This window comes from Ochotona princeps, chromosome 11 (assembly GCF_030435755.1).
Source record: "Ochotona princeps isolate mOchPri1 chromosome 11, mOchPri1.hap1, whole genome shotgun sequence".
In the NCBI taxonomy this organism is placed as follows: domain Eukaryota; kingdom Metazoa; phylum Chordata; class Mammalia; order Lagomorpha; family Ochotonidae; genus Ochotona; species Ochotona princeps.
The window spans coordinates 24,408,628-24,436,602 of NC_080842.1; the positions used below are offsets into that span (position 1 = coordinate 24,408,628).

Sequence of the window (27,975 nt, forward strand, 5' to 3'; positions counted from 1 at the left end):
CCAGTTGCCCTCAACTTCTTGTGAAGCCATTGCTGTCTCTGCTTTCCCTCCTGCAGGCAGGATCTTTCCTCCCCAGCCAGGGCTCTTGATGTGTCTATAGCAATCCTTTAAAGCTCAGGTTCTGTCATTTTCATCCCTTACCCACAAATGAACCGCTTCTCCCCACTCCCCCTCCCGTTATCTCTGTGTACCTCAGTGTGAGTGAGGTGTTTACCTGGCATTCTGCCTCGCCTGGTCATGCCCTTGGAGACCAGGGCAGCCTCAGATACCCACTTCCAGCCAACACAGAGCCGGGCACACTGCAGGTGCTGCTCCTGTGTAGTCCCCGAGAAAGGACCACACCTCACATTCCCTGGTTTTTGCCTCTTCATCATCTTGGGCATCCGTGCTTCATTAGTTAAGTCTTCCAGTGGGTGGCTTTTATATTTGCAGCTGTTTGCCGAACTGTAATCCACTCCATGCTCAGGGACTGTGAATGTTGCCTTCTCTACCCCTACAATATGCTGTGTGTAACGTGTCTCAGGAAGTGACCACTGTTTTTCATTTGACTGTGGTAAAACTGGATAATCAGGCTCTTTGTGTTTACTTCAGCATTCTTATAGCTGGTTCATTAAGACTCACTCTAATGGTAAACCTTAGGGACTCTTCCAAGGTTACCACAAGGCAGGGTTTGCTGTGGCAGTAAATATTCATAAAGTAGAGCAACCTAGCATAAGACCGTAGGGAGAGGGTGTGCATGGTTCTTCTATGTCAAGAGGCAGAGAAATAGAAAAGAGAGGGAAACTCAGAGAATTCCCATTTGCCATCACATGCCTGAAACACTTGAGGCTGGCCTGGGTTCGAACCTGAGCTAAGAATTCAACTCAGGTCTTTCCTATTGGTGCCAGGTTCCCAATCGGGTCTTCCCTATTGATGCCAGGTTCCCAATTACTTGAACTATCACCATTGCCTGCTTGGGTCTACATTAGCTAGAGGGTGACAGTAGAGTTGGGAATCAGACCCAGTTCCCCTGGTGGGGGTGCAGGCATCTTAACCAATGTGTTACCTGCCAGGCTGGACACCTGCCGCAGTGTGTGTGTTCAGTACCACCATCACAGTGGGTGGATGAGTGCATTTCAGGAAGCGTATGGATAAGGAAAACGAAGGGTGTCTTCCTGTCCAGGACACCTACCCCTGAGTGCTGCACATGGCAAGTGGAGATCTGTCTCAGTATGTTCTAAGTACTTGGTACAAAAAGTTTTCAACTCCGTGTATGAGTTTTTCATAATACACATTTTCCTCATGAGTTTTCTGAAGACCTGATGTACGTGTGTGCGCGTTAAATGTGATTGTTCCCATTGTTAGCAAAATGTGGGATTCCTCTAGGAATATGGTGACCCACCTTCTCCTCGGTGCCTTTCCTGAGCTTGAGGCAGGTCTGAGACTTGTTTTGGTCACTGCTATACCTGTTGAAGGCCGTCTAGACTTGACTCAGAGAAGGTGAGACAGACTGGAGGTCAGGAGTCTGTGTACTGAAGAGCAGACTATAGTGCAAGGCACTGTTGCCTTTTTTTAAAATATATATTATTATTCCAAGCATTCACTTTCTCAGACTTCTACAGGTTATGTTTTCTAAAAGCAAAACCCAGCATTTGGATGCGGTGGTCAGAAGTTTGTTGGATGATGAGAAAGGTCAGCCTAGCATTTTTAACACCTAGCATTTTCACCAGCACGTAGGAAGCCGTCTGTGACGACTGAGTACCCTGCCTGCCTGCCTGCCAGCCAGCATTTCCTATCTGTAGCTACTCTTGGTTATTACCTGGGGGTAAAACACATGAATAAAAATTATGCAAATTAAGTTATTAAAAGATATTGAAGCCCAGGCCCATCATCATCCAGTTATGAGAGCCCTTATTTTAAAGTTTCTCAGCGAGCTGGGGTTGAACTTAATCTCTCCTGAGGTTGGAGTTCACACACTTTTTCTGTCGAGGGTCAGAGAGTCAACACTGCAGGTACTCGGGGCCATCTGGCCTCTGCTGCAGATACTCAGCTGCAGCCGTAGATAATTCATAATTCGTAAGTGAATGAGGGCACCTGCGTTCCCACGGCACCGTATCTGCAAAAACAGGTGGTGGCCTGATTTAACCCTCGGCTGTAGTCTGCTGGTCTGTTTTGAAGGAGTGAAAAAGCATCATTTCATTTGGCTGTTACGTTTTATTTCCTGTGTAAAAACAACACCTGAGGGATCTTGTGTGCGGCCCTTTCTTTGTTACCATCTCGAAATTGAAGAGGGTCTGAAAATAAGATTATTTCTGTTTTCGGACAGGTGTTTTTTCTTTTTTAATTTATTTATTAATTTTATTTGAAAGCCAGAGAGACAGGCGCGTTTTCTCTCTCTCTCTCTCTCTCTCTCTGTCTCTCTGTCTCTCTGTCTCTCTGTCTCTCACACACACTCTGTCTTTCTTTCTCACACAGATTTACAGACAGTCTCTCATCTGCTGGTTTGTTTCCCGAATGCCTATAATAGCAGCTACGGCTGGGCCAGTCCAAGTCTGGGAGCCAGGAACTCAGGCTCAGTCTAGTCCCAGCTGGGCACTGCCAGGTGGACCACTGTTTTATTTTCCCAGTTCTCTCACATCCCCAAGCCAAACCAGCCGAGTTCATGAGCCGAGACCTCCGGTGGTGAAGCCTTGTGTGTTGCCATCTCCTGCTCATCTCTTACCGTAGCAGAATTGGGGAACATCCTGATGTTTCATAACTTTTGTTTTCACAAATATTCTCTTGTTTTGCTTCATTTTGTATCTTCATTTAGCCAAAATTTTGCCCCTGACATTCGGATCTCAGATGATTATTGATCATGTGTACTTGGACGTAGACAGTTTTTATCTTTTTCATATTGAGTTAGAATATGGACCTAAAAGTGATTGATTTAAGAAACAGGATGAGAACTTGCTTTTGCTAGTTTACTCCCCAAATACTTATAACACCTGTGGCTGGATCAAGCCGAAGCCAAGAGCAAGTGACCAAGTTAGGATCACTCACGTGGGTGGCAGGGGCTCTAGTCCTTGAGTTATCATCACTGCCTCCCAGGGCGCACTTGAGCAGGAAGCTGGACTTGGAAGTGGAGCTGGAACTAGTAACTCAGGGACTCTGTAAGGGACACGAGCACCCTAACCACCAGGCCAAGGGACATGGATGCTCTAACTACCAGGCCAAGGGACACAGGCACCCTAACCACCAGGCCAGGTGCTTGTCCTGAGTTAGTATGTTTTATACTTTTTTAATATGGAAATATTCGTTTATTACCAATGAAATAGCATTTTCCAGAGTGTTTTCAGTTATCCACGTATATATACGAAAGGATATTGTTTTCACATACTGTAAGTTCGTACTTCAGAGAAAACAGATAAATGTCTAAAAACAATCAGAAAGCAGCCAGAAATACTTCCTTTTACTTTGAATATGGAGAATCTGTTTCTTTTCTTCATTTTTTATTATATTTTTGACAATCTTTACATAGTTAATTAGGGTAAAAAGGTTCAAGGGCTATATGAAAGTAGGTAAAACTATTATTTCCATATTGCTTTCCTTCATATATCTGAGGTAAATGGGGATATTGAGGGAGAAGCCCCACCCAGTCTCCCACCCACCCACCCCAGGTCCTGGATGTGAGGCATGCTCTGAGATTCTTGCTCAAGTGTTTTTGATAGTTCATCAGTTATGAATCGCTGCCAGTCTCGCCACTCCAAGCACGATGAGGTCTCTGAAGAATCCACTGATTGACATAGTCCATCATAGAGTCTCCATTTGCCCAGTATTTCGCTGCCAACATATAGCTGAGGTGGTTGATTGACCCGTTCTGTCTTCTGTCTTTTCTTGGTTAGGGTTTTGAATCCGGCATTTCGTTTGGGTAGATCTTAAAAGAAACTTTGTCTGAGGTGTTCCCAGACCAGATTCCTGTATGTATGAGCAAGCACAGGGCCTGGCACAGTCCATTGCCCCGATCAGCTGGTGGTTGCAATTGCTGGGTTGGTTCTGTTTTCAGCCGTGACTTCCACTGGAACCAATGGGTGTTGCAGTCCAGCCTGGTTCTGCCCAGCACATACATACTCAGCCCTCACATATTTTAAAAAAGATTTATTTGTTTTTATTGGAAAGTCAAATATACAGAGAGGAGGAGATACAAAAAAAGATTATATCCACTGCTTCATTCCTCAAGTGGCCTCAACGGCCAGAGCTGAGCTGATCTGAAGCCTGGAGATTCTTCCGGGTCTTTAACACACATGCAGGGTTCCGAGGCTTTGGGTCATCCTCTACTGGTTTCCCAGTTCACAAGTAGGGAACTGGAAAAGTTGAGGAGCTGGGATTAGAACTGGCACCCATATCGGATCCCGGCTTGTGCAAGACAAGGAATTGAGCTGCTAGGCTACTGCACTGGGCCCTACTTGAAATTTTTATAATTTATGTGTAATTTAGAAAATGAACCTTTGCAAAAAATACAAAAACCCTAAGTGGCTGAACCTGTATTCTACTAGATTCATTCTTTAATGTTAAAATGATACATAATTTATCCCTCATAGCTCAAAAGTAAATGAAAAAGCAGGTTATTGGATTTGTCTGTAGCAAAATAAAAATGCATACAAACAAGTTATGGAATGTTTGGTGGAGTATGCAAACTGAAATGTAATTGACAATTTTATTTTTGACCATGCTTAATCTTTAGGTTTGTTTTTCACACTTATACTCATTTTGCAGAAGTAAGATGACTTAGATAATACAGAGTACACCAAACACATATTATTAAAAAAAGATATTTTGGTGAAAAATAAATTAATGAAGACATTTGGGAACATCAACTTACTAATATGTTACCAAGTTCTTCAATATTTACATGATTCATTCACGCTAGATAAAAATGTGATTTTAAAATATTCCCCATCTTTCATGCATTATACTTAGTTTAAGAGAGGATGGTTCTTTTAAAAATTTTATAAAGGAAAAATACCTCTTTAAAGAGAAAATGTCAAAGAGAACATATACTTACTATTCATTATTTACCTAATAAGAATAAATTTCAATGACTAAAAATAAACAGACCTGAATTGAATGTAATTTTTCAATTTATTCAGGCTAGCAAGTTGAAAAAAAATATTTTGTCACATCTGGTGCAAATGCAGTTCACTGCTGAAAGGCATGTCTGTGCAGTGGTTTACTTTCTTACACTTTATACTTCTTTAGAAATGTTAAGGGCCATCTCTTCTGAAACTCCACAGCAGCAACTCTCTGCTCCTTGCTGTTGACGCCTGACCTGGGCTGATAGAATGTTGTGTTGCCCTTTCTCCTCTCTTTACTGCCTCTCCTGTCTTGTTTTAAGAAGTAAATAAGCAGGCACAAAATTAGACCAAAACTCAGGGGGAAAATGCTTGTAATCTGATTCATCATTTCTGATTTGAAGACTACCATGACGTCTCTCTGATACTATGTAAAATGTGGGATAAACTCAGGGCTTGTTGGTCCCTAGAAAGCCCAGCATTTGCTTTGTCATTGTTTTCTCTGTTTGTAGATGACGGCCCTTGCTTAGGCTCCCGGAAACCAGACCAACCCTACGAATGGCTTTCCTACAAACAGGTGAGTTTCCCAGCCCTGCAGGTGACAGGTACACGCTGCTGTGCTTCTGTGCTGGTGGATCCCTTGAAAGCCTGTGTGCTGGACTAGCTCAGGATCAACATGTGGGATGTCCAGATGGAAGAACTTGCCACAAAGGTTTGGGGACATCCAGTTAAGTAATTGAATTGGTGGCTTAAAACTGGTGTAATAGATGATAGTTTTTAAGATAAAATTCTAGCAAGTGACTCCTCTTTGCAGATTTGGTTTTTTGAAAGGGATTGTGACAAAGAAAGAAAGGGAGGGGCAAAGAGGAGGATTCTTCTCCCATCACCTGCTTCCCTCCCCATGTGGCTGCAGTGGCCAAGGTTGCGCCACACCGAAGCTGGAAGCCCGGGACCCCACCCGGTTCTTCTGCGTGGATGACAGGGGCACAAGCACTTGGGACTTCATCCAACACCAGGAGCTGGATGAGAAGCTGTGTGGCCAGGACTCAAGCCCACTAGAGCGCAGTGTCAGCTCCTGAGATGAAAGGCATAAAATGCCTTTGCAGAACTATGAATGTTTTCATATCACCCTAATAATGTACGCATATAATTGCAGGCATCCCTTAAATGCAGCTGAGAGCTGTGACTTGGTCTTTGGAGTAGCAGGCACTAAACTCACTTGTCACCTCAGCAGTGCTGGTGTGATCCTATAGGCAGGGCTGGCGTGACACCACATGCCAGAACCAACAGCGTTCCGGGCCAGGGAGAGGCGTGGCTTCGTCTCCTACAGGCACGGTGTGCTTTGAAAGCTCTCCTGAGGATCCAGCAACCCAGAGAGAAAAAGAGCTCCAAATTTTGACACAGTGTTATTATTTTAACGTAATTTGGTATACAACTAGCAAGAAGGTGACCATGAGTATACACTCAAGGCCTCATTTTTGTGAATCTACATGTTTTTAACTTAGTTGTTACAGTAATATACATGTAGCAGTTTCTTGTGTAATCAATGATTCTATCCCAGTTCAATGATTTTCTTAACTGTAATGTTTAGCTTCTGTATTGCATTTTCTTAGAAATGTGCCATTATTAACAGTCCAGCTTCTATCCCCTTCCTGAGTTGTTTTTTTATTTAGATGATTTTTGAGATATGTGTCTTTGAACACAGGCTTTTTTTAAAAATATTTATTTATTTTTTATTACAAAGTCAGATATGCATAAAGGAGGAGAGACAGAGAGGAAGATCTTCCGTCCAATGATTCACTCCCCAAGTGAGCCGCAATGGTCGGTGCTGCACCGATCCGAATCCGGGAACCTGGAACCTCTTCCAGGTCTCCCACGTGGATGCAGGGTCCTAAAGCTTTGGGCCATCCTGAACTGCTTTCCCAGGCCACAAGCAGGGAGCTGAATGGGAAGTGTAGCTGCCGGGATTAGAATTAGCACCCATATGGGAACCTGGGGCGTTCAAGGTGAGGACTTTAGCCACTAGGCTACCATGCCGCAGGGCCCAAACATAGGCTTTTTAAAACCTACTTGTAAAATTGAAATTTTTGCTGGGGAGAATCAAGATGGCAGAATAGGGTAAGAACACGTTTAAACGGACGGAAAAACGTTTAATCAGGATGAAGCAGAAAGGACATATTCAAGGAAATAGGAGAGGACAGAACAACAGCAGAGGGGTACCTGGAGACTGACAGACACGGGAAAGCAGCAGACACAATGGTGTGGTGTTGCAGTGACTGATACTCCAGCGGCATTCAGCTAACAGCGATCTGAACTCCACTAGCAGCCAGAACTCCACCAGCAACCAGGTGGGAAGGGACTTTCACTGGGAGCTTGGGAGGTGAGCCCAGACAAAGACCTGTCCGTCCTGCTGGTCTGTTTGATTTGACCAGGAGCAGAGACAGGGCATCTGATCCCAGATGGGCAGTGCGAGAACAGAGTGGATTTCACAGCCCAGTCAGCCCCCTAGAGCTGAATTGGGCGCTATTTTGCGTAAGGAGGCAAAGGCAAGGGTAAGGACTGAGCATAGGCTGAGCTGGGAGTGAACTCATTTCTGACTCAGTGAACTGCAGCAACGTGCCATCCTACAGGTTCCACCCGCGGCAGATCTGGATAGTCCTCAGACCTGATGGCCAGCAGATCAAGAATTCCATTAGTGGTGCATCAGGTGCCATTTTGTACACTGTGGCAATAGCTTTAGGACTGCAGGGGACAACAGTGAACTGCACATGTGCTGAGCTCGCGAGAACTCGCTTAGTTCAGCGAATTGCACTGGTCCTGCAGGAAAATAATACCGACTATGGCATCATACGGGTCAAAATAGGTCAGTGTGGTACCCAGACCTAACGTCCAACAGGTTCTGACAAGATCAGTACCAGCAGCAAACTAGTTATATAGGACACCTGCTCCAACCGGAAGTGGAAGAAAGGTTGCAGAGACAACGGTGCAGCCTCAGCACGGTATCACAGGAGGTGGAGAGTGGTGAGCCAAGAGCTGGGGCTGTGGAGACCACGGTGGAAATCTGACGTAATAACCCAGACCTGGAACTCGGCTGGAGGTTGTGGCACAAGTGACTGCAAGAAAAAAGTTGTGTACCAACTGCATTAAGTAAAATCGCATTGTAGACCTGTGGGTGACACAGCTTAGAAACCTGCCCCAAGGAGTAGACTCTGCTAACCAGAAGTGCAATGACCAAGAGCAAAAGAAGAGACAAAGGCACAATGAATCTTACCGAAAACTCCCCTGCAAAGGAGCAAATCCCTATGCCAACCTCAGAGCTAACAGAGGAAGGCATCGAGAAAATGGGGCACACAGAATTCATAAAACTCATTTTAAAGCTTCTGATCAACAATGAGAAGCTCATGCAAGAGTTCAAAGAATTTAAGGAAGCAACAAAGCAAATCAAGGCTGATATATCAGAAATTAAGAACACAGTAGAACAAATTAAAAGTACAATGGAGAGTCTCCAAAATAGAATGAAGCAAGCAGAAGGAAGAATCTCAGAATTGGAAGGTATTTCCTGTCATCAGGGGGAAGCAGACAAAAAGCTGGAAGCAGAGCTGGATCAGGCCAAAAAAAGTTTTCAAGAATTGAAAGACACTATTAAGAGGCCAAATGTAAGAGTTATGGGAGTCCCAGAAGGTGCAGAAAGAGAAGCTGAGTTTGCAAATATATTTAATGAAATAATAAAGGAAAATTTCCCTAATCTGGAGAAAGAATTGAGAAACAAGATCCAGGAGGGGCACAGAACTCCCAACCAGCTTGATCAAAAGCAAGCTTCACCAAGGCACATGGTCATCAAGCTCTCTTCAATTGAACATAAGGAAAAGATCCTTAAATGTGCACGTGAAAAAGATCAATTGACATATAAAGGAATGCCAATTAAACTCACAGGAGACCTCTCACAGGAAACTCTACAGGCAAGAAGAGAATGGAGTGACATATTCCAGATTCTGAAAGAAAACAATTTTCGGCCTAGGATAACATATCCAGCAAAGCTTTCTTTCATCTTTGAAAATGAAATAAAATTCAGGCCCAGTGGCATGGTAGCCTAGTGGCTAAAGTCCTCACCTTGAACGCCCCAGGTTCCCATATGGGTGCTAATTCTAATCCCGGCAGCTACACTTCCCATCCAGCTCCCTGCTTGTGGCCTGGGAAAGCAGTTGAGGACGGCCCAAAGCTTTGGGACCCTGCATCCACGTGGGAGACCTGGAAGAGGTTCCAGGTTCCTGGATTCGGATCGGTGCAGCACCGACCATTGCGGCTCACTTGGGGAGTGAATCATCGGACGGAAGATCTTCCGCTTTGTCTCTCCTCCTCTCTGTATATCTGACTTTGTAATAAAAAATAAATAAACAAATCTTAAAAAAAATGAAATAAAATTCTTCCACAGGAAACAAAAGTTAAAAGAATTTGCGTCTTCCAGACCTGCCCTACAAATGATACTTCAAGATGTTCTCTTTACAGAGAAGAAGAATAGCACCCAACAAAACCAAAGGCAAATGGGAAGAAGATCCCAGTAAAATGACAACAGAAGACTAAACCAATGAACAACCCATTCCTAAAATGACAGGACCAAAGTACTATCCATACATGTTAAACTCTGAATGTAAATGACTTAAGCTCAACCAAATGTCATAGATTAGTAGACTGGATTAAAAAACAAAACAACATCTATTTATTGTCTAGAAGAGACACACTTCACCAAGACTCATCAGCAGAAACTATATTGCATGGAGTTTGTTTTTTGTTAGTTTCATCTCTTCAAAACACTTTCCTCTGATTAAATCATTCAGTGACTTGTAGATCATAGAGCAGCATCATTTTCTTCAAGAAGGTTCTTGATTTTCATCTCTTCAGCTACACGTTAGGCATTTTGTTAGCATGTTATTTAATTTCATGGTGTTGTTAATTTCTTTTTTCTCCCAATTGTTGATTTTATTTTGTGGCTTTTCATTTAAGGGGATGTATAGTAGCTGTGTAATGGAGACTGTCATATATAGTAACATGTCATTTAACTTCATGGTATTGTAAATTTCTATTTTTCTTTGTATTGTTGATTTTGTATCATGACTTCATTTAAGGGGATGTACAGTAGCTGTGAAATGGAGACTAACATCCAGATGTGAGGATACAATGTAGTATGCATTTCTGCTTCCAGCAAAGATGGACTTGCAATGAAACTGTTCACTGTATCTTGACAACAGGATGTCGGACTCTCTGCCATTGTCCATGCCCGCAATGATGGACATATGACTGTGTATGAAGAACTATATGTTAGTAATGATATAGAGGAACAGGTAGGGGGAGGGAATTGGAGATGGGATAAGGGAAATGCCAGAAGCCTATGGAACTATATCATAAAATAATGATAATAATAAAATGTTTAAAAAATAAAATAAAGCAGAGACTGAGAAAAAAGCAGAAAAAAGTTAATAAAAATAAATAAATCCAAAAAATATATCAATGGAAGAATCATTATAGACCAAATGCATAAAAGAGAACAATAAAACAGCTTTGCAGAAAAAAAAAATGAAAGAAATTTTTGCTGGGAAAAAAAGCCTCAAACGTGGAATTGTTGGCCTCGGGAGAGTTGTTTTTATAGGTCTGTTTAGAGACTTGCTGCTAATGTGATTCTGTTCAAGAATAAGTTTGGGCTACGTTACTATTTTTTATGTATGCCTCCTCAAAAAGCAAAAACACTCAGTGTCCCTGTGTTAGCTTTAGAGCTGTTCAGCAGGCCTAGCATAGCCATCTGGGACTGCAGCTGGTGGCTTGAGACACATTTGCCCGGCAGAGGAACCCTTGTGTGCCTTCTCTTCGTTCTGGGCTCCTGAGAACAAAACCGTGCCTCGTACAGGCATCTGCGAAGAAAGGAGTATCCGGGCTGCCAGCTTTGGGGCTCTCGCTGCTCTGCTGCAGGTCAACTGTCTTGTGGGGCTGGGGCCTGACGCTGTGCCTGCTTCCTTCCCATCCCAGGTGGCCGACCTGTCCGAGTGCATCGGATCAGCGCTGATCCAGAAGGGCTTCAGGGCCGCCCCCGATCAGTTCATCGGCATCTTCGCTCAAAACAGACCCGAGGTACTCACCCTTGGCCACTTGCCCTATCTGGTTTCCTGAGTGGTGGGTGTGTGTGGGGGGGGTGGGGGGGCAGCTCATCAGAGGCCATATCTGTTTGTGTTGGAGACAAGGTTCCTGATCTCATTTTCACAGAGAATATGACTCTAGTCTTCTCCTTCTTAGAAAGTTACATATAAACAAACCTAAGCCAGAGCCTTCTTAACCTGTAAAAGAGTGAGAACATCACTTTAAAAAAAGATTATTGTTATTATCTTTTAAACCAGGTCCCCCAGTAAAATTCTTAGCATATCAAACCAGAAAATATTCTTATTGTAAAGGCACTCTCTTTGGTTAAAAGAATAGCATATATAAATGACAGAGACATTCAGATATATGCCTATAACATTTATTTCTGAAAGATTTTGAGGCTTTTCTTCTGGTCAGCCTGCCATGCTTGCAGTAGCATGGACCCTGGGGAAGGTATCTTGCAGAGCTCTGGCCTGCCTTTAAACACACGCTATGGGGTCTGGCTATGCAGGCTCAGGCTCAGTGCCTCTGTAAAGTGCAGCATGGCAGTGAGTTTGTCTGTTTCTCTATTCCTCTGTCTTTCAGTTCTCTCTCTTTCTGACTCTTCTCCACTGAAACACATCCTAAATAGTGTAGTCGAATTTTATCATGAATCTATAGCCACTAAACATTCTCCCTAATTCAGATTAGACTCTTTCCCATATATGGAGTTAGTTCAACAACTGTGTTTAGTAAGTGCCTATTATATGTCTACTACTGTGCAGGGCTCCAAAGTACATGGTCACAGGGCTATCTTCATAAGGTTCTCTGTAAGAGCAAAAGCTGATGCCCACTCTGTAAATGCAGTGTGGCTCTGGGACAGAAGAATTGTGGAACTCAGTCAGTTGCTGGAAGTGGTACCTCAGTCGAGTCTAGAAGGAAATAAAGAGTGGGGACAAGGGAATGCCAGGAACAGCTGCATGCCTGCACCAAGTAGCATGTCAGTGCCAGGGAATTTATGTATTTGTGGTGTGGCTGGGTAAAGGGCAAGAGAGAGAGTGCCTACTAAGGAACTTGGACCTGGTCCTCATCTTGATAACTTGAAATACATTTCAAGGCCAAAAACAATAGCACAGGAGCTCAGTCCCAGGTCAGGCCAGGTGAGTGTGCTGCTGCCTTCCCGTGGCCACGGAGCCTTTAGCTGTGCTGTGTCCCGGTTCTGCAGCCCAATTCCTTCGAGTGCAGTGGAGGTCATGGGGAGCTCCCGGGGACCAGGAGTGAGGCAAGTGACCTCATCCATGGTCCTCTGCTGTGTGGCTAAGGGTTGAAGGGAGGGTGACCTGTCTGTCAATGCAGTCTCCTGTTAGACAAATCTGCGTTCCTTCCCCCATCTCTTGGCCATCCTGTACCTGCCATTGGATTGATCTTTCACAAATCTATAGCTTCTGTTTTGCCTTCAAGTCCCCAGTGGCTCTGCCTTGCCCACAGACCCAAGGCCATCTGCCATGTAACCACAGGCTCCTTCCAGCATCCCTTTCTATCCCTGTGAGCCTCCCTAACCTCCTGCCACCTCCCAATCTGCTGTCTCTTTGTCCTGCAGACCTTTCTTTTGGGGGATCCTTGCTTCTCCCTGCTCTCCACCATCCCACCTGCCCCTGTGAGCACGAGGGCCCACCATGGGCCCTCCGCCTCAGGACCAACCACTATTGTGATTCCTCAGGGATCTCTTTCATGTGTTCGCAAGGTTGGCTTTCTTTTCAGGAAGAAGCCACGTGTTTTGTTTCCATTGTGGATCCTGGGGTACCTGGTGCCGAGCATGGGGAGCACAGGTGGTCACTCTCTGGGCGAGGAGGTTCTTGTCCTGTGTCTCTGAGTGTACTGATGTCTTTTTCTCTCTCTGATCTTGGCTGCGCACACAGTGGGTGATTATCGAACAGGGATGTTTCACATACTCAATGGTCATCGTTCCACTATATGACACCCTCGGCAGCGAAGCCATCACGTACATCATCAACAAAGGTAGAGCGGTGCTCAGGGGGGTTACCTGTCCAGTGGGTAGATTCAGTGACTTCACAGTCACTCACGTGATCAGCACTGTTTCTGTTGGGCTGCTTCCGGGATCTCTACAAGCACCCAGCTCCCTGGGTGCTCAGGCTCCCTTTGTGATGGCATGGTATCCACACGAAACCTCTGCACATCTGGCCAGTCACGTTCAATCATGTCTGTGGTACTGACACTACCTCATACAGTGTAAATGCTGTGTAAGTAGTTGTTATGCTGTATTGTGTAGGGAGTGATGGTGGGGGAAAAAATGTATGTGTTCCAAGAAAGTTTTCTTCCAAATTGCTTCAGCCCCCAACCAGCTGCATTCATGGGTGCAGAACCTGGCGGTGCGGTTGGTATCCCTTGATGGAGATTTCATGTTTACCTGTGCAAACTCCCTTTCCACTAAAAATGGAGTCTGAGTGTCTGAGTGTCCGATGTTACAGAGTCAAACTTTTAACCTCATTTTCCTTGTCCCTCCTCACACACAGCGGAACTGTCTGTGATTTTTGTTGACAAGCCACAAAAGGCCGAACTGATACTAGAGGGAGTTGAAAATAAGCTAACGCCGTGCCTCAAAGTTGTGATTGTCATGGACTCCTACGACACTGACCTGGTGGAGCGAGGCAAGAAGTGCGGGGTGGAGATCACCAGCATGAAGGCCATGGAGGTGAGTTGGTCACCAGCCACCTGCTTCAGGTTCAGCTCAAACGGCCAGTGCCATCACTCGGTCCCCAGCCTATGAAAGGTGAACAGCAGGATTCTTGTCTGCCTGCCGGAAAGCCAGCTTCGACCTGACAGCCCACATGCAGAAGTGGTCTCTCCTAAGGAACATGGTGGCAGTCACCCGTGTGGCTCAGAGCTGAGACCAGCCATGGCAGCGATGCCCAGGGATGCTAGGGTCCACTTCAGGCAAGTGGCCTTTTAGGATTTGTAGCCTCGTTAGGCCTTCATGCCCTTTACTTACTCATCTGTCTCTAAAACTGGCTACTTTCTTGAAGTCCTGGTGGGTCCTCGATGTGCATATTTGATTTGGTTGATTTTTGTGAATGATAACTGTTGCCGTGGTAGAAAGTGAATGTGGTCCACATTTGAGTTGGTGGTTTTGGAGTCAGGTCATACGTGAAACTGCCCCGCACAGTGGCTCTTGAATTAGAATTCAGTACAACGAAGTTAGTCTGAGGGGGAGCTTTTCTTTTTCATTTTCTTTTTAAAGAATTATTTATTTTGTTTGAAAGTCAGAGTAATCGAGAGAGAGGACAAAGAGACAGACAGATCTTCCATCCACTGGTTCATTCCCAAGTGGCTGCAACCCTGGGTGTGTCAGAAGCCAGGAGCTTCTTCTGGGTCTCCTGGGTGCAGGGACCTAAGGCCTTGAGCTGTCCAATGCTGTTTTCCCAGACTGTAAGCAGGGAGCTTGATTGGAAGTGGAGCAGTGTAGGCAGTGGTTCCTGGGTCTCTGCTTGCTCTCTGGTGGGCGTGGCTTAGAGCTTACCTGTCCCTGACCTGAAGCAGAGCTTCTAGCCCTACACATGGAGCGTGACCTCCGACATGGCTAGAAGGTCAAGGAGAATACATGTGCCTTATAGCAAATTACAGAGTCTTTGGTGGATGGGAGGACTGCTGGAAGATGCCTTCCTGCCCTCCCTTTCCTTAGCTTTTAAAACTTGTAAACTTGTGCATAATAAAGTGGACGTTTTTCACCAGCTTGTCTTTGGTGGTATGGCCTCACTCTTGGTGACCTCACGGTCCGCTAGCAGGTTTAATCCCCAAGAGAGCAGCTCTTCCTATATGGGATGCTGACACTAGCGGGTGGAGGATTAGCTTGCTATACCACTGTGACAGCCCCTGGAGGAGCTTTTTTTAATAAACACATCATAGGAAGTAAGAGACTAAATAGAGTAGTTGTTCCCTTTTTGAAGGTGCTGTAATAGTTTTCTTCAAGTGCTGCGAATAGGATTTTAGTATTTTATGTATAAACCCTTCTAGAAAGAATTCCAAACTCCTGGAAGAATCTGTAGATGCTTTCTTAAAACCTAGTAGTCACAGCTGTCATGACCGAGCCTGTGTCACACACGTGTGTGCGCACACACGTTGATACTATAAGCATTACTTGTTGTGCTTCGTGATTAAATTGGGACTTTTGCTAATACGGCATTTTTGCACTTGTTTTCCTTGCAATCCCCTTTGAAAATAATGTCCTCTTACATCCTCGCCTTCTCTTTGATCCCCACCCCCCAGGGAAACACTCGTACAAAGGAATTTTTCTTTGCCTTTTTTGGCTTCTATATGATAAAAGGGTGATTTTATTTCATGTAAAGATTGATTTTTATTTATTTTGAAAGGTTGAGTTACAGAGAGAACAAGAGAGATTCTGTCTGGTGGTTCCCTCTCTAAATGGCTATAATGGGTATATCTGGGCTGGTTTGACGGCAACCTCTAGGAGCTTCTTCCAAGTCTCTTGTTTGAGTGCAGGGGGTTAGGAGATTGAGCCTTCTTCTTCTGCCTTCCCAGGCACATTAACAGGAAGCTGGATCAGAGGTTGAGCAGCTTAGACATGAACTGGAGCCCAAAAGGGATGTCAGTGTCACAGGGGACACCTTTGCCTGCTACACTGGAGCTACCCACCCCAGGAAGTTAACTTTAAAATCAAATTATTGTCCAGCATGGTGGCATTTCAAGCTATTCCTCTACCTATTAGTATTGGCATTTCATATGGGCACCACTTCATGTCCAGCTGCTCTACTTCTGATCCAGTTTTCTGCTTACAGCTTGGGAAAAGTAGCAGAGAATGGATCCAGTCCTTGGGTTCTTAGACCCACAGGTGACCAGGAAGAAGCTCCTGGCTTCTGACGTCGGGCTGGCGCAGTCTGGCTGTTGTGGCTATTTAGGGAGTGAGCCAGCCGATGGAAGCTCTCGCTCTCTGTCTCTCCTCTCTGTGATTCTACCTCTGAAAAATAAATCTTCTAAGAAAGCATTCAGATTTGATTAAAGATTGTAATATAAAATTTGCATTTTACATTAACTTTTTAAGAATTTTTTTAAGATTTACTTGTTTTTATTGTAAATATGGATGTATAGGGAGAAGGAAATACAGAAAGATCTTCTATCCCAAGTGGCCACAATGGCTGGAGCTGAGCCAGGAGCCAATCTGAAGCCAGGAGCCAAGAGCTTCTTCCGGGCCTCCCACACAGGTGCCAGTTCCCAAGGCTTTGGGCCATCCTTTGCTGCTTTGCCAAGCCACAAGCAGGGAGCTAGATGGGAAGTAGAGCTTCCCAGGTACAAACCAGTGCCCACATGGGATCCTGGTGCATGCAAGGCAAGAATTTAGCCATTGAGCCATTGTGCCAGGCTGTAATATATAAACTGTTATATAACATCTTAATTTGTGAAAGACGTTATTTTATCCTTGCTTAGTATGATTCATGCCTAGCTATTTAAAATTTGGTAAGCAAAAGATGACAACTTAAAGAAATAATATAAAATTAGCCGTATAATTAATCTTTTGGTCATTTATATTGATGTATAATTTGAAAGAATCAAGAATAGAGTCAATAGTCTTTGCAACATTTGCATCTCAAAAATAGGAACCATCTGAAAAAACTGTGCAACAAACAGTCACGTACCCACTGCTAAAAGCTTATAATTAATATTTTAATGTATTTGCTTTGTTACAGTTTGTCTGTCATCCCATCCCTCTGTGATGTATCAATCTCTTATTTTTTATGGATTTTTAATAAGTTGCAGAATTCTTTACCTCTAAATACTTCAGTATGCTTATCATTAACTAGAATTCAATTTTTGTCTAAGAGTATCTTTTTTTAACCTGAAAAATGACAACTTTTTGAAATAATAACTATACATAGATGGACTGACTGATTATGCAAGAAGTCAGTGGATAGTCGAAGGAAGGTTAACTCAATTCTCACTATGTTTTTTCTAAATGATGACAAGACAGATTTAAGGCAAATAGTGCACTAATTTGGATAAGGTTTGTTCTAAATAAATCAAAAGCCAAATTTCCTTCAGTCCTTATTTGATGTTAATATTTGAAAAAATGGACATCGTTAGAAGTTACGTAAGAATTTTAAACAGATAAACTACTTGCAGTTAATAAAGCTGATTTTGAAAAACATGCAGACTTACCACAGCTTTAGCTCTTGATTGACTTCCATGTAGATATCAGTGTTCCTGTTTTTAATTAGCAGACTGTTAGACATGTGATCTAAAATGTGATTAAGGTTTAAAACTGGGCAGCAGCTCAGTGAGCTCTGACCACACCCATCTCGTTTCCATTGAGCATTAGACCTGTTTGCACCATATGCTCACTCAGTTTGCTTAGTTTTACTAGGAAAGAAATATTGTTCATGTGAAAAATTAATAGATGTTAAAGTGGGTCCCCTCACTGATTTATCACAGTAAACTGAGCCCTGAGAGCTGGCTGTAACTGGATGCCTGCTGTTGAGAAACGCTGCACCTCCAAATAAGTGTGTCCTCTTTAACCTGTGCACCTGTTCCAGAAGCAGCCTTAGATCATCTCTTGTGGCCTGTTTTGTTCATGGAGGCTCCCAAATTCATCCTCCAATCCTGGCTTGAAGGAGGTGCACGGCTCTGTTACCGCTCTCGCAGGACTTTGTTCAAGTGGCCGTGGGATGAGAAGTGAGTGGTCACAGACCTTGATCTCTGTCTTTGAATAAATCCTATTTCAAAGACCAATCCTAAAATGCATGTTGACGTGGTTTTAAAGAGGAGACTGCTAGAAAGCAACTTCCTTAGAATAGTACCTGGCTATTGTTGCTCTGGTTCATGAAAATTACCTTAGTTCACAGACCCTGGAAGTTAGGCTGTCCTTGAGCCAGCAGGGACTGACAACTACAGTTGTGTGCTCCGACTCTGCAGTTAGACCGTGTTCCCACCTAAGGTTCTCTTTTTCTCTTTCCTTCAAGAACCTGGGAAGAGCCAACAGAAAGAAGCCCAAGGTAAGCATGTGGTGCTCCTCGCTGCCAGGACGCCCCGGGCGGGTCTCCCTCTGCCTGCAGATCGGGTGCTGCTAGGAGTCTTGGGAGAGAGCTTAGCCCTTGTGGTTTTCTGTTCTGATTTATACCTGCTTTTGTTCATTTATTTTCTGTAGCCTCCAGCACCTGAAGATCTGGCAGTAATTTGTTTCACAAGTGGAACTACAGGTCAGTTTTGAGATAAAATTGCTTCTTGGTATTTTCTGAAACTGCAAACTTGTCTGCCCCCTCTTGCTCCTTTCCTCCTTCCTCCCTTTCTTATTTGAAAGATATATTTACAGAAATAAGAAGACACAGACAGAAAGAAAGATCTTCAACCTGCTGATTCACTCCCTAAATGGCCTCAATGGCCAGAGCTTAGCTGAACCAGAGCCTGGAATCAAGAGCCCTCCAGGTCACCCACAAGGATGCAGGGCCCCAAGGACTTGAGCCCTCCTCCACTGCCTTCCAAGTTCATAAGCAGAGAGCTAAATCACAAGTAGAGCAGCCCAGACAGAACCACGTCCCTATGGGATCTCAGTACCCCAGGCAGAGGATTAGCCTGTTGAACCACCACACTGCCCCAAACCGCCCTTTTTTTCCCTTGAATCGCTTGGGCTAACTGTAGATGGACTGGAAGAGAAGAGGAGGAAGTGGTTCAAGAACTGTGACCTTGTGCTCTGCCAGGTGCTCCCAGAGGCTGAGAATTCATAACAGTTCACAATCATGTATCTCCTCTCCCATTCGTTAAGGGTGGCCTTAGTTTCAACCCTCTTCCTAGGATCAGCTGTGTTAGTGGCTCTCACTGCTCCACACACCCTCTGAAATGTGCCCATATTAGCAAAGTTTCTTTAAGATTGTTTTATGGCTGTAAGTTTCAGTGGAAGGGCTTCAGGTTGCTCAGGAATTTAATGTTGTTTCCGTGGGTATGCTGAACAGTGGAAGGGTGTGAGGCCCCGATTATGCATGCTGTCCTAGCCTGCTCAGTTTCTGTCTTCCTCTGATGGGATTTCTTTGACTGTGCTGTGCTGCTTCTGTTCTCTGCAGGCAACCCCAAAGGAGCACTGATCACCCATCGAAATGTCGTGAGCGATTGCTCAGCTTTTGTGAAAATGACAGAGGTAAACTGGGATGTCGCCATCATCTTGCTTCATATTTGTCAATTGGCCATAATCCTAAAGAATGAAAGTGGTAAAAGTGGCACCACTGAGTTGGGTCCATTTCATATTTAGAACACACCTGGGATTCAGGTATGGCCTAAGGATCACCTGCGTGCTTAGGCTGTGTGTCTAAGCTTGGCCACTGAAGTGGTTTGGCAGGTGGAACTCCCTGCAAGTATGATATAGTGAAACCGTATTTGATGCTGCTGTATAAGTATTTGCAGGAAAGGACAAGAGAGAGAGATGCCTCTCTTGGGATTTTTATACAATCCCTGTGTTAGGAAATTTCTGTATATTGACAATGAAGTATTGGAGGGTTTTGCATTATTACTATGTATTGTGTGCAAGATTAAGGGAGGGCCTCACACTTCTGCTCAGGCTGCCCTAATGAAGTGCCACAGCCCAGGAGGCTTAAATGGCAGCCGCTTATTTTCTCACAGTTCTGGAGGGTAGAAGTTCAAGATCCACAGCCAACAAATCTGGGGGCAGGAGAGGGTCCTGGTTTACAGATGGCTGCCTTCTCCCTGTGCACATACAGGATGAGCTGGTGTCCCAGCCCTATGGGGTGGATCTGGGCCCCCAGAAAACAGGCACCTCAGAGCCTCATCTCCAGATACATTGCGGGGTAGGGGATTTGGCCTTCAACCTAAGAGCTGAGGGGAGAGATGCAGTTCTCGGGGCTAAAGTTATATATTCCTAACTTGCCTTTGAAAGGGACTTTAGGGAACACTAAAATGCCTTTCTTTGTTCTCATTTCACATCATTTGCTTTTGCAGTTTCTTGGGAGCATTCTGTAGCCTTAAAACCACTTGTGGTGGAGCCTGTGCTTAACTGTTTTGGGAAACGAGCATGTTTCATCTTTGGTGGCTGCAGTAGGGTGGACTTTGAAGGATCTTGCCACTTTTCACACTCTCTTAGTCCCAAATACTTTTTTTCATGTAAGCTTCAGCAGTTCAACATTTGGTACCTTAACAGAATGAAATTTAATCACTCCTTTGGCCTTGAAAACAAGTTACAATGCTTTGGCATTTATTAAGACAAAAGAGTACAGGGCTTTATTTAAAAACAGTTGTATCAAGGAGCATTTAGAGCATTGTAAAACTTGTGGTCAAGAAAGTGGCCAGTCTTTTCATACTATATCACAGAATTGGAAAACATCACTATTCCTGGGTCTGCTTTCAGATTACGTAGCAGTTTCATACTGAGAAATACTAGTTGGGACGCAGGCCACACTGAAATAGCTTTCAGCTAAGCCTGTGGTTTGTCCAGCCTCCCTCCAGCGCTCTGGGGCTGTGTGGAGTCCGCCCTCTGGAAGTGGGATCGTTAAGAATGAGGCAACTGGGGGGGAGCAGGCAACATTTCAGAGGGGGTGTGCTGCCTCTCTGGGAATTTGACAGCACCCTTGTTTTTTATTTGGTGTGACAGCAAAAGACTTTAAGGTAGAAATGTTGATCAAATGCATGTTCTAGCTACATAGACACTGTAAATAAAAGGACCTTGGAAATCCATTTTCCCTTGTCTGGCTGCTCCCTCTGCAACATAATATGCCATCTTATGTTGGAGAGGACCTTAACTTACCTTAAGGTGGAACTGAACCTGCTGGGTTAGTGGTGTACTAGAATCCTGAAAAGCTAAGTGATTTGAGCACATAATCCCTTAACATCCCAATTTGGACAGAATAGTCCCTGTTTTGGTGAAAGTCCTGGAGTAAAGTCAGTCACTGAGGATGACACTACTGCATTGCAGTGGCTGAAAGTGTTGGTCCTCTCTTCATTTGATGATCCTAAGCAAAAGCTGTTCCTCCTTAGTGTTGAGGTACTATGTGCTTTAAAATAAAGTGGGAAATTACTGGAAATCTTAATGCTTTTCTGTCTTGCTGGTGTCTTTGCTTACAGACTGCAATCAATCCTTGCCCAGATGATATTTTGATATCTTTCTTGCCTCTCGCCCATATGTTTGAAAGAGTTGTAGAGGTAGGCATTCAGTTTTGTTTGACCTGCTTGCTTGTCTGTATTCTGCTAAGTCGTTGTGTTTTGCAGAAAGTACTTACCTTGAATGCCAGTGACACACACATTTCGTTTTTACCACTGGCACACATGTATGAGCAGCTCATGAAGGTAAGTGTGACGTGTGGACTTGCACCCTCACAGTGGTCCCTTGGCTCAGGCCTGCTGTGGAAGAGGTGCAAATTATTTGAATCAGAATAATTTCTTTTCCTGGATCCAAACCAGATACTTAAACTTTATCCATTTTAACAATTAGAAGCATCAGCTTTTGAAGAATGCTAATATGAACATGATTCCAGAATGATTAATTAGAAAAGTAAGGTTTCCATGAATTAATTCCCACTTCGCAGCACCTTTCTTTGACTGTGCATGCTCACAGTGTGTAGGTTGGCTTAGACTGCTTGTGCCCATAGTCTCAGTGCCCATAGGAAAGCAGAATCATCTTCCTCTGGCCTTAGTCTATATTGCATGTAGCCATGCGGCCAGTCTGAAAGTCAACAAAATCCATTTCGCCTTCCTGGGAAATGTAGCATTTATACTGTGGGAACAACAATCAGCCACAGTGATTTGTTGACCACCAGCTGTGTGCCAGGCACTGTAGTTGGTGCCAGAGACAGGCACTAATGGAAAACCTGACAGGCCAAATGTCATTACACTTGAACTTAGCCAGAAGGCCGAAAAGCGATTGGCCGGGTGTCATTAGATCCCACCTTCCATCTTTAACTGTACTTTCTGCCCATCAAGATTTGTGTGTGCAAAGTGACTCAGGCAAGCCGGTAATGGACCATATGTACCTAACTGGAGTTTTAGAAGTGTGCCTGCAAGGTGGGCTCCAACCCACAAACGCCTCCTGAGCTTTAATTTTTAAAGAGAAAACTGTAGTTCACATTTCTTGTGGCTTCTGCTTTCAAATCTGAGGCTGTTTGCACTTCTGGCACACCATCTTTGAGTTTGCTTTTCTTTTGTAAATTACAAATAAGCAGATGGCCAAATGCATGTGGCTTGCCAGGGCACTTTGCACTGCACAGGGAGGAACACCACATAGGGCATTGTGGCTGGTTGGCAAGCCGCATGGGTAGGAAGTCTGAAGTCTCTCAACTTCAGCATATGCAATGTCTTTTCAGAAGGTTTTGTTTAGATTCAAGTCCATGAATGAGATTTGATCAATCTGGACTGGAATCATTAGTAACAATTTTATTTTGAGAAGTTTCTGGAAGCTAAAAGTAACTGAAATGTGCAATAATATCACATAACTCATTCCACAGATACTTACCGTGAAGCTAAATGAGTATCTCTGGTCATCCGTGACAACAGTAACAACCCTAGTTTCATACAGACTCTTACATCTTCAGGACAATCGGAAAGCAACACAGTGACAAATTGACCGATGACCAGGAGATGCAGAAACATTGCTTTCTTTTATTTATTTATTTTTTTAACTGCTTCTATTTGGAAACTTTAAGATTTGTGGAAACTGACCTAAAAGGCCAACGCTGAGGTCTCGGATGTTGTTGTATAGATATATTTTGTGGGACTCCACCCCACGCCCAGGGCAGGGATAAAATGTCTGTGCTTTCTGTGTGCCTCGGTAGTGTGTAATGCTGTGTCATGGAGCCAAAATAGGATTTTTCCAAGGAGACATCAGACTGCTCATGGATGACCTCAAGGTGCTGCAACCCACCATCTTTCCCGTGGTGCCAAGACTGCTGAACCGGATGTTCGACCGAGTAAGTACGAAGCAGCAAAATGCGGCTGACAGTGCTGGACTCTGAGCGGGAGCCTCTAGTGTGAGTGGGGCTCAGCCACGCGCCATCTGTGTGGCCATGGGCAGTCTCCTTCCTCCTCTGTGTACTCATCAGGGTACAGGATGGTGTGTGCCTTTCAGGCTTGTTGGAGTGGACAGTAGGAGGAAACGCAGAAGGATACCCCTCAGGAGGCACATGGAGCTGCCAGGCAAGAGGTCACTTCATTTTTACAGTAGACGCCTGGAGCCTCTGCTTTCCCATCTATAAAACATACCTCTCCTGGCCTGTTGTCCAACTCATAAACTTGCTAATTGGACCAAATAAAGGGAATAACTATAGAACAGCTTCCTTAATTACAAAGCTCCATGAGCATATTTTGGAGGGAAGCTACTAAGCCAAGTTGGAGCCCAAGAGAACACCAGCCCATCAGCTGGCCTTGGTCAGATTAGCAGCTGGCAAGAGAAATATCTAAAAAGCATTTCGACTGGGTGATGTTAGCAGTCTTTCAAGCAAGGTTGATGGAAGGGCCTGGAAGCTGGGAACTCAATCCAGGTCTCCCATGTGGACAGCAGGGACCTAAACACATGAGCCGTCACCTGCTGCCTCCCAGGGTGCTGACAGGAAGCTGGAGGCAGGACAGAGCCAGGACTCAAGCCCTGACATTCTGATATAGAAGTGGGCATTCCAAATAGTGCCAACCACTAGGCCAGTTGCCCTGTTCTCTTCAAGAAAACTTGAGGAGCTTTGTTTATTAATTTATCAGCAAGTATTTAACCTGGCAGTTAAGTGCCTAGGTTTGGTTCCTGGCTGTCGCTCCTGACTCTAGCTTCCTCCTAATGCATGCCGTGGGAGGCAGTGCTAATGGCTTAGAAATTAGGTCCCTGCCATGAGCAGTGTTGTGGCATTGTGAGTTAAGCTGCAACACTGGATCCCATATGAGTGTATCCGTTCCAATCCTGGCTTCTCTGCTTCCAGCTCCCTGCTAATGTTCCCTGGAAAACCACAGAAAACAGGCTGAGTGCCTGGACCCCTGCAGCTATGGGAGAGACCCAGATAGAGCACATGGCTCCTGGCTTCAGACTGACCCAGTCTGACCTGCCACCACTATTTACAAAATAATGACCCAGTAGATGGAAAAATCTTTCTCTCTCTTCTGTCCTTCTGTCTTTCTGCCTCTTTCTTTTACTTCTGCCTTTCAAAAAATAGAAACAAAGAAAGTGGATGCCTGCCACCTACAGGGAAATGTGAATGTAATACTGTACAGTTGATCTACTTAAAGTCTACAATTCAAAAATTTTCAGTCCTTTCCCAGTGTTCTGCCATCATTATCACAGTTTTAGAATGTTTCATCACCTCGAAAAGAAACCTTTTACCTGCTTTAGGCTTTTGCAGTTTTTTTTCTTAAGATTTATTGTAGTTATTGGAAAGGCAGAGTTCAAGAGGGAGAGACAGAGAGATCTTCCATCTGCTGGTTCACTCCCTAAGTGGCCAAGTGACTGAGGCTGGGCCAGGCCAAAGCCACAAGCCGTAGCTTCTTCCAGATCTCCCACATGTGGACAAGGACCTAAGCATTTGGACCATCCTCCACTGCTTCCCCAGGTGCATTAGCAGGAGCTGGATCAGAAGAGGAGCAGCAGGGACACACTGGCACCCGTGTGGGAAGCCAGCCCTGCAGGTGGTGGCTTTACCTTCCTCACCACCGTGCCAGGCCCTTTGCTTTCACTTTGATCTTCCTCCCCAAACAATAAGTTGTAAATTTCTCGCTTTTGGACTTTTGTATGAATGGAGTCATGTAATGATATGTTCTTTGCGACTGGCTTCTTTCGTTAACATGTTTTCAGGGTTCACCCATGTCGAATGTATCTGTCTTTGTGCCTTTTAATGGTCAAGTAATATTCCGTGGTGTGGCTAGAACCCATTTTATTTGTCCATTGCTTCATGCACCGGCATCTTGTGGTTTCCAGCTTTTGACTGTCAGGAACGTTACTCCCAGGAACATCTGGGTGAAAGTTTCCACCCAGTGGACGTCAGATAGAACTTCAAAAGGATTCATTTGAAATGGAATTAAAAGACATGTTTATTTCAGTGCAAAAATGAATAAATAAATAAAAACCAACCTTTTGAGATGCATGCATAGTTCTCCTGTATGATTGTCCCATGAGCATTTTGAAGACCACACATATGTCTAGCTTCCTTCCTGGCTATGTGGCCAGGAGGATTTGCTGTGTTTCTGCTGTGCAAACAGCAATAGTCTGTTCTGCACAGCACTGCACCTGAGGACATGCCTGCCCACCATGGGCGAGGGCCCCAGCTTTCCTATGCCTCTCCAGCCCTTGACACTTTCTGCCTTTCTGGTCTGGCCATCCTAACAGGGGTGAAACCTTTCTTCTTTGTTGCTTTGTTAGATCTTTGGACAAGCAAACACCTCCCTGAAACGGTGGCTGCTGGACTTTGCATCCAAGAGGAAGGAGGCTGAGCTCCGCAGTGGCATCATTAGGAACAACAGCCTCTGGGATAAACTCATCTTCCACAAGATACAGGTAGCATGCCATCCTGGTTTCTTGGGCAAACCCACCTGGGTTTTAGCATTAAGTGCCCCCTCCCCGAATGCTGAGATGGGTTCAAGTTGCCACCCATCCAGCGCACCCGGGTTGTGATTCCCCCAAGACACCTGTAAGCGGTGGTGCTGACCAGCCCCCCTTCTTTGCCCCCTGGGGCTCTGGGGTAGTTTTGGGTGGAAGCACCATGCTCTCTGGAACTCCTGCAGCCGACAGAGGAGCACAGGGGTCCCCACACAAACACTGCCCTGCCCCTTGTCCGACTTACAGATGAAGAATGCTAACTTTGTGCCCCTCTCTCAGGCCAGCCTGGGCGGGAAGGTGCGGCTAATGGTCACAGGAGCGGCGCCCGTGTCTGCCACTGTGCTGACGTTCCTGAGAGCGGCCCTCGGCTGTCAGGTGAGGCTCTGAGGCAGGTGCCAGGGTCCCCCAGCAACCCCTGGCTGTGCTGTGCTCTGTCCCCTGCTTTACCAAGTCATTGTCATTCACCTGGTCCTGAGGATTCTTGGGCACCATCATGCTGTTTTAACTGTATGTGTGCTCAGGCTGCTTAGCATGTGTGTTAGCTCACACATACCCTTCTTTGGTGGTAGCAGTAGTAGCACCTGTAATCTTTTTTCAAGCAGCTTTCATAGTCACCCTGTGGCGTGACAGGTTGCTTGAATTTCTCCTTCCTAAGTCCAATGCTGTGTGTTGTGACCAGCACCTCCCGTGTTCTTCCTACTCCCAACTTTGTGTGCTTGTCTTGGTACTTAATGACTTGAACACTTTTGGTAAAGGCATGCCTGTTGCCTGCTTAATAATCTTCCATCTCTTGGTGACCCAGTTTTATGAAGGTTATGGACAGACGGAGTGTACTGCAGGGTGCTGCCTGAGCATGCCTGGAGACTGGACAGCAGGTAGGATGGGGGAAGGCCTTGGGTGGAGTGTCCTAATGAGAATATTGGAATGGTTGAGAGTGGAGCCATCACTGACTGACTCATTAAATGAGTTGAACAAATGCTTTGTCCTCAATAGGTCTTTGGAGAGACACTCTTGTAACTCAGGGACCTGGGAGAAGGTACCCCTGAGGCAGGGCAGGGTGGCGGTCAGCAGAGGTTTGCCCAGCTCTGCCAGGCCAGGGTGCCCTTTACCCTGAATGAGAAGGTCTGGCCCTGCAGAGCTTGCCAGTGATTGATTAGTACCTCATCATTAGTGGGGGCTTTGACCCACATATGGTTATGAAGTTTCTGCTAGATATAATGCTGTGTGTCAGAACCACAATGCCTTTTTCTCAAATGATAAGCAGGAGGGTAGACCTGTCGTGAGCAAGTTTCTGCGGCACTTTGGTACGTGTTAAGTGAGCGATGTCCCGCAACATCCCTGTGGTCTCTCTGGGATCTGAGAGGAGATCACAGTGTGACTACGTAGCACCGGAAAACGTGCGCGGTCCCAGCGGCCTTCTGCCTCAGAGCGGGGATTCCGGCCCACTTCTGCCGCCCAGCTGCCGTGCCTGCCTGTGCTGCACTGATAAGGACACACCCCTGACTTATTTGGTACCTTATAAACACAATCACCATGTAGGAACACAAATTATAGGGTCTAAAACATCTTTAAATCTTTTAAACCTTTTTCTTTTTCACAAATATTTATTTCCAAGTCAGCTCCATCTACTGGTTCACTCCTCCAGAAGGCTGAAATGGCTAGGGCAAGGGCAGGCTGAAGCCACGAGCCAGGAGCTTCATGTGGGTCTCCCACCTGGGTGGCAGGATCCCATGTACCTGGACCATCTTTTGCTGCTTTCTCAGGCCATTAGCAGGGACCTAGATCTTTAGTGGAATAACTGGGACATGAACCAGGACCCAAATGGGATTCGACTTTACCTGCCAGGCCACAGTGCTGGCCCCAGACCTAGCACATCTCCTATCAAAACCTGCTGAAGTTGAGACTGGCAGGCTCTATGTCTTCTTCATAGTGTTTAATTTTTAAGCCAGGCTCCTTACAGAGAATTTGCAATAACGATCTCTGTAAGCTAAAACTAAGACACCGCCATAATTATCTGTGACATTTTTAAAAAAGAGTCTCTTATTTATTTATAAGGCAGAGTGAGAAAAAGAGCACAAGAGCTTCCCACTGCTGATTCATTCCCCGAATAGCCACAGGAGTCAGGGCTAGGCTGGGACAAGGCCAGGAGCCTGGAACTCCATCTGGGACTCCCACACAAGTGCAAGGGCCCCAGTACTTGGACCATCTTCCATTGCTTTCCTAGGAACATTAGCAGGAAGCTGGCTCAGAAGCAGACAACAGGAGCTCACACCAGTGCTTCAGTATGGGATGCCAGTGTAGCAAACAGTG

General features: G+C 45.1%; 1 protein-coding gene across 7 annotated transcripts in view; it reads left to right on the forward strand.

Annotated features, from left to right (window-relative positions):
* The window catches only part of ACSL1 (acyl-CoA synthetase long chain family member 1), a 70,566-nt gene that overhangs the window by 36,401 nt on the left and 6,190 nt on the right, over positions 1 to 27,975 (forward strand). For 6 of the 7 annotated variants that reach the window (XM_004579012.3, XM_058669928.1, XM_058669927.1 and 3 more), the window contains 12 exons: positions 5,543 to 5,607; positions 11,049 to 11,150; positions 13,055 to 13,154; positions 13,670 to 13,848; positions 18,125 to 18,157; positions 18,310 to 18,361; positions 19,220 to 19,293; positions 21,228 to 21,305; positions 22,931 to 23,065; positions 25,489 to 25,623; positions 25,945 to 26,040; positions 26,468 to 26,540. In XM_004579012.3, coding sequence (XP_004579069.2) covers positions 5,543 to 5,607; positions 11,049 to 11,150; positions 13,055 to 13,154; positions 13,670 to 13,848; positions 18,125 to 18,157; positions 18,310 to 18,361; positions 19,220 to 19,293; positions 21,228 to 21,305; positions 22,931 to 23,065; positions 25,489 to 25,623; positions 25,945 to 26,040; positions 26,468 to 26,540 — 1,122 coding nt within the window. Of the gene's footprint in view, positions 1 to 5,542; positions 5,608 to 11,048; positions 11,151 to 13,054; positions 13,155 to 13,669; positions 13,849 to 18,124; positions 18,158 to 18,309; positions 18,362 to 19,219; positions 19,294 to 21,227; positions 21,306 to 21,371; positions 21,450 to 22,930; positions 23,066 to 25,488; positions 25,624 to 25,944; positions 26,041 to 26,467; positions 26,541 to 27,975 lie in introns of all 7 variants that reach the window. The other variant, XM_004579013.3, reaches the window with a different exon arrangement.